The sequence below is a fragment of the Hordeum vulgare genome, chromosome 2H (assembly GCF_904849725.1).
Source record: "Hordeum vulgare subsp. vulgare chromosome 2H, MorexV3_pseudomolecules_assembly, whole genome shotgun sequence".
Lineage (NCBI taxonomy): Eukaryota > Viridiplantae > Streptophyta > Magnoliopsida > Poales > Poaceae > Hordeum > Hordeum vulgare.
The window spans coordinates 10,971,211-10,980,597 of record NC_058519.1 but is presented as its reverse complement, the minus strand read 5'-3'; the positions used below and the strand labels follow the sequence as shown (position 1 = coordinate 10,980,597).

The 9,387-nt window shown below is 49.0% G+C and overlaps 2 protein-coding genes across 2 annotated transcripts; both read left to right on the top strand.

Annotated features, from left to right (window-relative positions):
- The first annotated feature begins 1,520 nt into the window (after positions 1-1,520).
- On the top strand, positions 1,521-3,517 carry LOC123424405 (uncharacterized acetyltransferase At3g50280-like). Its single transcript, XM_045108014.1, has one exon. The coding sequence runs from the start codon at positions 1,868-1,870 to the stop codon at positions 3,245-3,247; it is 1,380 nt and encodes a 459-aa protein (XP_044963949.1). The 5' UTR covers positions 1,521-1,867; the 3' UTR covers positions 3,248-3,517.
- Positions 3,518-5,993: 2,476 nt separating this feature from the next.
- LOC123424403 (arginase 1, mitochondrial) lies at positions 5,994-9,308 on the top strand. The gene is made up of 6 exons (XM_045108013.1): positions 5,994-6,275; positions 7,388-7,547; positions 7,683-7,816; positions 8,017-8,226; positions 8,475-8,585; positions 8,891-9,308. The coding sequence occupies exons 1-6, from the start codon at positions 6,123-6,125 to the stop codon at positions 9,149-9,151; spliced, it is 1,029 nt and encodes a 342-aa protein (XP_044963948.1). The 5' UTR covers positions 5,994-6,122; the 3' UTR covers positions 9,152-9,308.
- Positions 9,309-9,387: the final 79 nt, after the last annotated feature.

Genomic DNA, 9,387 nt, shown 5'->3' with positions numbered 1-9,387 from the left:
GCGGGGGGAGCGGCGCGGCGCGGCGGGGGGAGCGACGCGGCGGCCTGGATGGCCGAGTGGGGCGAGCGGAGAGCGGCACGGGGACGGCGGCGGCCAAGCTGGGCGCGGCACGACACGGGGAGAGTGGGGTGCGACGCGGGGCGAGCGGGATCGGCGCTGAGAGGAGGGCGGCGGTGGCGCGGCACGGGGGGCGGCGGCCAAGCGGGGCGCGGCGCGGGGCGGGGAGAGCGGGGTGCGGCGCGGGGCGAGCGCAGCGGGGCGCGGGTAGCGGCGCGGGGCGAGCGGAAGCGGAGGGTGGCGATGGCAGGGCGGGAGAGAAGGGCGGCGGTGGCGCGGGGCCAACGGTGGCGGTATTCGGCGACGGGAGAGGAGGGTCGCGGCGGCGGGTCGGGAGAGGAGGGCGGCTCGGGGGCGGGGAGCGGGGGGAGGGGTCGCGGCAGCTGGGCGAGCGGGAGCGGCGCGTGGGGGCGAGTAGGAGCGGCGGGCGATCGGGGTGAGCGGGGCGAGGGCTTGCGGGAGCAGTTCCCGATCGGGGTGAAGTTTCGTTGGTGGAGTATGTTCAGCCTATTGTAATTGCTAAGTACACCCAGCAAACGGTGAATTAACGAGGGCTGTTAGATTAAGATCTGTTGGATTAATCGTGGGGTGCTGATTGATTGTTTTTTTTATGGGATGTTTGATGGGGTGTCTGTAGTGTAATTCTTGTTGGATTGTTTATTAGTAGTATAGAGTACATGGGAGAATTCTTGGCTGAAACGTCGGAACTTGCCCTTGAGTTGATTGGTTTTTCATGTCCACCCGCAGTTTCTTAGTTTGAGGCGATGATGTCAGTCGTTAATAGCGTACCTTAGTGTGACCATTGCCACGCCTTTGTGCTTTTGTCTCTCGCATTCATCTTGCTATGTCAATGTGCATTCCGACACTGACGAGAAGAGTTAAAATAATCATGTACACGAGTAGGTAGTTGTCTTGAGTGTGTTGCTTGTTGTGATGCAAGGTGCGTTGACGGTGGCGACACCTCTCCCACGGCAACGTGAGATGGATCTAGGATCGTAGATGGGCGCGCCACATGGACAAGAGCTACATTGCAGGCCAGTTGGCAAGTCCTGAAAGCGACCAAGCTTCGATGTGAGATTGCACTTAGTTGCTTCTTCTTCATGGATCTTCGACAAAGGTGGTCGAGGACGGCAGCGACGGTGAAGATTGGCATAGAAGATAGCAAGGGCTTCGTTGCGATTTTGTGTTTTTTTCTTTTCTGCTCTTGCTCTTGGACACCAGTACATGAGCAATGCTACATCTACGTAAATGTTTACGTACGTTTACGGGATAGTCTGATTTGATAATAATTGATTGGACAATAATTGATTTGACAATAATTGATCTTGGACATCCGTACATGAGCAATGCTACACGTACAAAAGGTTACATAAGGTTACACGCTGATTAGGATTTTTTCTTTCTAACTAACCACTTCCCCTGATTTTTAAGGGGGTGGGCCCCTCATTTTCCTTAATCTTCAATCAAAATCCACCTCTTTGTAAAACACATATAAACTTATGTATGTGTAGCATTGCCGTTAAAAGGAGGATGAGGTCCATCCACCGCTAAAAATCAGAATGGCATGTTCAGATTAGTTAAAATGTTTAGTAAACATAAGTAGGATTTAGTAGGTCTAGCATTTTCGCCCGTATATTGTCCGCGTTTCCAGAAAAATCTTGCTGTCTCTTTGTACGGTTTTCTCGCAACAAAAAAAAGCTGCACGTGTTCCGCTAGTCTCGCTTGTCACGACTCTTAGAAATCACCACATGCCCCAAAGCCACACGGTCAAGCAGAGACTCACAGTCTGGCTACTGCTCCCGCGATCAAAATGGAAGGCGACGGCGTCCAGATCTTGTCCCGGCGCATGGTCAAGCCGGGGAACCACGCGAGCTCGCGGCCGCCGGAGCCCGAGACCGTCCACCTCACGCCATGGGACCTGCCGCGGATCACCGTGGAGTACCTGCAGAAGGGCGTCGTCCTGCCCAAGCCTCCGACCGGCAGCGCGCACGCCGTCGCACACCTCGCGTCGTCCTTCGCGCGCGCTCTGGCGCGCTTCTACCCGCTCGCCGGCCGCTTCGTCGTCGCGCCGGTGGCCGGGGCCGACCCTCGGCCGGGCCTGACGATCTCGCTCCGCTGCAGCGACGAAGGCGCCGAGTTCGTCCACGCCGTGGCGCCCGGGGTCACCGTCGCCGACATCGCCGGCCCGCTCAGCGTCATCCCGCGCGTGGTCTGGTCCTTCTTCCCTCTCAACGGGATGCTCGGCGCGGACGCCGCCGTGGACCCCAGCCTGCCGCTCCTGGCCGCGCAGGTCACTGAGCTCGCCGACGGCGTCTTCGTCGCCGTGTCGCTCAACCACTGCGCGGCCGACGGGGAAACGTTGTGGGACCTTTTCAACGCGTGGTCCGAGATCAGCCGAAACGGGGGCGCCGCCGGCGGAGACATCCCCACGGTGCCGAAGAGGTGGTTCCTCGACGGCTGCCCCGTGCCGATCCCCCTCCCCTTCGCCAAGGCGGAGGACATGGTCAGGCGGTTCGAGCGCCCGCCGTTGGATGAATGCTCGCTGTGTTTCTCCACGGAGAGCGTGAAGTTGCTGACGGCGAAAGCGAACGCCGAGACGATTGCCGGCGGCGGCACAGCCACCATCTCCTCGCTGCAGGCCGTGGCCGCGCACGTGTGGCGGGCCGTGTGCCGGGCACGGGCGCTCGCGCCGGATCAGGAGACGACGTGCTCGCTGGCCGTGGGATGCCGGACACTCGTGAAGGGCGTGCCCCAGGGTTACGTGGGCAACGCGGCTGCGGGCGCCGTGGGCAGGGCCACCGCCGGCGAGATCATGGGCGACGGCCGGTTGGGCCGGGCAGCGTGGCTCCTGAACCGGGCGGTGGTCTTGGTGGACGAGGCGAGCGTGAGGGCCGAGCTCGCGGCCTGGCCTGCGAACCCCAGCTTCAAGTACCTGGCCGACTTCAGCCCTGCAGCGATGGTGGCCAGCGGCTCGCCGGAGCTGGACGTGCACGGCAACGACTTCGGGTGGGGCAGGCCGGTGGCCGTCCGGAGCGGCGCCGGGAACAAGGTGAACGGGCTGGTCTCGGTGTACGAGGGCAGGGACGACGGCGGCATGGAGCTGGAGGTGTGCCTCGCTCCTGGCGCGCTCGCCAGGCTCGTCGCCGACGAAGAGCTGATGGACCCGTCGGTGCGAACGAGGATAGACTGATGCGCGGTGGTAGGTGCACCATTGCATCGGTCATACGGGAATGGTAGTGAGCTCCACGGCCAGAACCAAATAATGTTGCGCAGTATGCCAGAGGGAATGATTACAGAGGATAATAATGCCTGACGAAACTCGAGTTCCATGAAACCCTTTATTTAAAAAGTTAGAAATTAAAAAAAATAAGTTTCAACAAATCCTGAAAATTCACATATACATATACATGTATATTACTTGTCTGCGAAGTTTCACCACAAAAATACATTTTTATGGGAGCTACACAAAAATGATAAAATCACGTATTTCTAGTGGATGTACTACTTTCTATGAAATTACATTATGTTTTTGTACAGGCCATATAAAAATGTATTTCGTGATGAAATTTCACGCACCTTCAGTATACATCTATATATACTTGTGTCTTCATTTTTCAGATTTTTTTAATAACTTATAAAAATGAATTTTGAATGTTTGAAAATTCAAAAGGATCCACCCTCGGGTGATAGTACGTTTAAACCTTCTTATTGCATCCTAAGTGTAGAGAACACGGAAAAGTTATAGGTTGCATAATAACAACCCAATTTGTTGTTAAAATTTGCAATCATGCCAAGCATATTAGCGAGGGCACCACCTCGTCTAGGTAGGCAGTTGTGCCATCATGGTGAAACAAAGGTGAGAACCTTGTTCACAAATGTTTAAAATGATGGGCTATGGAAGAAGACGATGTTGTTCGATCCCCTCAAGCCACCTCGACGAATGACACAAATAACCTATCAATCGGCATTGAAAAAATGCAAGTAAGAAACATCCAAAGCGATTCACGTGCAATTAATTTTGCAGGGCATCATGCTACTATGTATCTTTTTCGGGCAAAGGGTGTATTTTACTAACTTAACATGAAGCATCAAGGAAACAAAAACACAACACACATATAAACTTTACATAGATAGGGTGCACAAAACCAACACTAAGAGACACAACAAAATCAACCTACAAATACAAAGTCATACAAGCCTGAAGCGATGCCTTGATGGAGTAAAAGGAAAAAAGAAAAAAAAAAGCTTTAAAGTGATTAAAACAATGATCAACAAGTAACCCCAATAGACATATTTGCACCAACCATCCCTTGATATGACAAGTCTAACCAAAAAGGTACCTAAACGGCAATACCCTCGGAAAAAGAACAACACTCAAGTGTTGCGGTCTTCAAATCTAACCACTGAAAGGCCATATAATGGGTTTTCACCCAGAAGATCAAGTCCGTGGAAATTCAAGCAATGCCTTCAAAGCAAAGGCATAAAAAAATATCACAATTGCCAGATCTAAGCAATTAGGGTCTGGCATCGGTTTTTCATCCAAGAGCGTGAGACCGATACTTTAGAAGCACTATCAAATCAAAGTCATCATGTGTTGTCGCCACCACTTTTGACAGTACAAACAACTACATGCACAACACGGCCTTTACATGAGATGCCACGCAAGTGAAGACCATGCTTGAACAAGGAGGCATCCGAGATGCAACAAGAGCTGGTTGCCACCAAAGACTCTAAGTAATGAAAGTCTCCGTCACCCATCGTGCCAATGATTGAGGGAGCAAGGTCACCGGCCGCAAAACAACCCAATTTGGGACGCTCCAGCAATCATGCATCGTCCTCATGCTTCGTCGTCCTCATATGTCGCTGCATAATCAGTCCTCAAAAAACATACTTATCACAGCCTTCATGTATGAAGATCCAAGATCCCCCGTCCTGTCGTGGAATCACCCGGAGGCCGGAAAATCCACCGCCGCCTTCACATAACCATGCCCTCTTCCTCAAGCCCCTATGAGTACATTCACGCCTTCAGAGCACCTCCGGAGCAACACCATCAAAGCTTGTCGCTCGATCCATGTTGGCTCGAGAAGCAACCACAATCGCCCGGGTCGGGTCACACAAACCAAATCGAGGCTGCCTCTTATGCTCATGATCTGACAAACACAACACAAATCAACGACAAAGTAGAGCGGCTAACCTAGGAGAGCCGGACGGGTGTGCCGTGTCACCCCATCAACACCATGACTTCCTCCTCTGACGACCGAGGAGGCCTCTAGAGCCTTCTTCGGAGTGACCAGGGAGGAAGACGTACAATCTTACATTCTTAAGAAGTTGGTCCCAATTCTCTCAACATGCAAGGTATCCACCTCATCATCCCATTAAGCAATGCATTTAAAATCTTTTCTTTCACTAAGCCATGCAAAGTGCTCCACATGTCCAAATTTTCCTCAATGAAAAAGACACCCGTGTGGACAACTCCAAGAAATTTTAAACACACATTATGTTACATATGTTCCAAAAATATTGTACTAATATAAACTAATCAAGTGTAATAAAGCTCATACATTTGTATTTTCATGTCCATATTGTTAATTGTAATATTCACATTTCACATAAGCAAGTATCATCTAAACATATTACCAACAATCTCCGCAATGCGGGGAATTGTCTAGTATACTATGTATGTTTCACCCCAAACTTACTCGTCAGCTAGTATGTATTCTAACATTATCCGCCGAGTCTTAAACTAGAGACCTCACCGGCGAAAAATATCCAGATGCTACCACGATACAAACTTGAAAAATTCAAATTTAAACAGGCCCGAAGTATTTCGGCATGCTAATCTATGCATCTCGTATGTTGTGCCGAGTGTTTGCAATATTTCAACCTCTAAAAAGGCATATAAATCTTGTAGAAAAGCGATTAAAAGCAGGTAAGAGTATCGTGCATTTCACTCTCTTGGTATTACGTTACGTCTCTTCCTTCCTTCCTTCTTCAGTTCCCCACAGGCGAGAGGCCGCTCCGCTCGCTTGCCTTCCTCCTTCCCACCCCTCGACGATTCCTCGGCGATGGGCGGCGCGGCGGCGGCGGCGGCGTCGGGCGCCGCCAGGTGGATCCAGCGGCTGAGCGCGGCCAGGATCTCGACGGAGGCGCTGGAGCGGGGCCAGAGCCGCGTCATCGACGCCTCCCTCACCCTCATCCGCGAGCGCGCCAAGCTCAAGGTCGCCCCTTCCCTTCCCTTCCCTCCCCTCCCCTCTTTTTTTTTTTTCTCTACCCTCCCCTTCGCCCGAATCACCGTGGCGTTGGATGGATTTCCTCCTGCATATTCCATTCCATTCCGCGCGATTCGAGTTGCACGCTTGCCAGTTGCCACTGACTGACTGACGAAATAGAAAGAAGGTTCCTTTTTTTGGGGGTGAGGAATCAACGGTGTCAGTCCAGATCGAATCGACTCATGTGTCGTGTCCTTTCCTTTTTGTTGAATCTTCTTTTATCATTGTTTCACATCAGCTGATGAGATCGCAAGTTCTTATCCTCTCAAAGGATGTGATCAGTAGTAGTAGTAGTACTAATTAATTATCTACACGGAAGTGTCACAGCCCCCTTGATGCACTGCAATTTGGTCAGCTTGCCATCATCAAAATTAGAACGCCAGACTTACAGCAATTGTTCAGAAAGAAGCAGGGGAGAACATTTTACAGCAAGCAGGGGAGAACGTTTGTGCCATCTGTTCTGCAATGGGGGAAGGCAGACCTGACGTCCCACATCATAGTTCTGTGAAGTTTGAAGAATACCTGGATTGGACTGAAACATTTTTAATTTCGGCATTAAGAAACACCATCGGCGACCTTTTAATAAACTGTTCTCGGGAGTTGTTTCGTACTCATGTGGCGATCGGAGTCTTTTGAGGACTAAGCCTAATTGTTTTATTGAGACTATAACTAGGAGTAAGATATGGTCAAAGCTGGTCACATGCACATGGCGTCAGTTAACCTTTTTCTTAGCTGGAATCTAGCACCTTCATAGTTTATACTGGTGTTCCTTCTTTGAAGCAGCTGGTGCAGTATATGTTATGTTATGTATATGCTACACCTGAAGAAAGGGAGTTGGCAAAAAATTATATTCAGATAGTAACATTCTCATGCTTCTTATCTTATACCAAATGCTTGATTTGTTCAAATTTATAATTAAAACCCCATGCTTGTTGACAGTAACAATAATCGTACATTCCATACCAGGTAATCTAAGTGAGACAGTGATAAGTCTGTGACCAGGTTATGGCTGCATGTTAGAGATTTCTGCCATTCCTGACTTAAGTCATGCTTGGATGTAGGGAGAGTTGCTGCGTGCTATGGGTGGTGTCAAAGCTTCTGCGACACTCTTGGGAGTACCCCTTGGGCACAACTCATCTTTCTTGCAGGGGCCTGCATTTGCTCCTCCTCGCATAAGGGAGGCCATTTGGTGTGGAAGCACCAACTCTAGCACAGAAGAAGGTAAACTTAATGTTACCAAAATGCTACCTTGTACTCAAGAAACATTTATCAAAGAAGCAATTATGAAGTTCATTTTTTTAAAGGGGAATATATTAATATCGCGAAGATACCAATTATGAAGTTCATGCTATGCAGGCAAGGAATTAAATGATCCAAGAGTGCTAACTGATGTTGGTGATGTCCCTATACAAGAGATTCGTGACTGTGGTGTTGAAGATGACAGATTGATGCATGTAATCAGCGATTCTGTCAAAACTGTGATGGACGAAGTAAGTGTATATATTGTCCCATGATGCTTGATTCAGAAATTTTACTTCAGAATATCCAAGACATATCCTAAAAAAAAAAAAGAATATCCAATACATTTCAATACTGTATTATACAACAGTAGAATCTGGTGAACTGTAAGCTGAAGCAGAATACTTTTGGAAGATCTTCACATATTTAACTATGACACATCGTTGTATAGGATCCTCTTCGGCCGTTGGTCTTAGGAGGCGATCACTCGATATCTTATCCAGTTGTTAGGGCTGTGTCTGAAAAGCTTGGCGGACCTGTTGACATTCTTCATCTTGACGCACATCCAGATATCTATGATTGTTTTGAAGGGAACACTTACTCACACGCTTCTTCATTTGCAAGAATAATGGAAGGAGGTTATGCGAGGCGACTTTTGCAGGTAACTCTGTTTTTTCATGTCTGAGTTCTGAATCCCAAATGAAACATGTTGGTAACTTATTCATTGCAAAATATGTTATCAGGATTTAACATCTATAAGTTGTATCAAGGTTGAAATAATGGTTATAAGGTGTTATAAAGATTTTACCGGCTGGGAGTTTTAGAACTTTTGGTGCTCTGTAGTCAGTCGTATGCAACTCTGCTTCTATCCTGCTTCTGTGTGTTTACCTTGATTCTGATGGTTTTTAGGTTGGACTTAGATCAATTACCAAGGAAGGACGTGAGCAAGGGAAGAGATTTGGTGTGGAACAGTATGAGATGCGCACCTTCTCCAGAGATCGGGAGAAGCTTGAGAATCTGGTAACTCTGATCTAACATAAACCACATCATCTCATACTTGTCTGTCTCTGTCAGTTATTCATTTTATCACGCCGACAATTCATATTGATGTGTCCTATGGTTCAGTTCTTCCTATTAATTTCATTTGGTATTATCTCCTCTGGTGGTATTCAAAATTCATGATAGACCATTCTTTGCTCATTTTAATTCAACGCAGTGTGCAGTAACCTTGTTTTCTTTCTTTCTTGTACTCTCCTTCAGCGGAATACTTTATCACTAAAATGATAAGAATTTCTTGAATGATTGTCCTTTACTGCTTTTGGCAGAAACTTGGGGAAGGTGTGAAGGGGGTGTATGTCTCCGTCGACGTGGACTGCCTTGACCCCGCATTCGCTCCTGGTGTCTCTCATATCGAGCCGGGAGGCCTCTCGTTTCGCGACGTGCTCAACATCCTCCAGAATCTGCAAGGTGATGTCGTCGCCGGAGATGTGGTGGAGTTCAACCCACAGCGCGACACGGTCGACGGGATGACGGCTATGGTCGCCGCAAAGCTGGTCCGGGAGCTGAGCGCCAAGATCTCAAAATGAGGAAAGCCCTGGCCAGTCAGGACATAAGCAGCAAAGAGGATTTTCAGGCACAATGGTCCTTGACCTTAGTTCCTGCCAATCATTTGTGCCACATTTTAGTCTGACAATCTTCTATAAATAATAAAATCAGGCTGCAAAAACGTCTTTGAATTTGGTATGTGCTATGTGGTACTTGTTGGTTCTCCTTTCACATGCACGCATCCAAGATTAATAAGCTCGTAGGTGCCTCGTAGTCG

What these genes read in the sequence shown, in the direction of transcription:
- LOC123424405 (XM_045108014.1), top strand. Translation starts at nt 1,868, where the DNA reads ATGGAAGGCGACGGCGTCCAGATCTTGTCCCGGCGCATGGTCAAGCCG.
- LOC123424403 (XM_045108013.1), top strand. Translation starts at nt 6,123, where the DNA reads ATGGGCGGCGCGGCGGCGGCGGCGGCGTCGGGCGCCGCCAGGTGGATC. An exon ending in CAACTCTAGCACAGAAGAAG is followed by an intron (nt 7,548 to 7,682) that starts GTAAACTTAATG and finishes CATGCTATGCAG; the next exon opens with GCAAGGAATTAAATGATCCA. An exon ending in ATGCGAGGCGACTTTTGCAG is followed by an intron (nt 8,227 to 8,474) that starts GTAACTCTGTTT and finishes GATGGTTTTTAG; the next exon opens with GTTGGACTTAGATCAATTAC.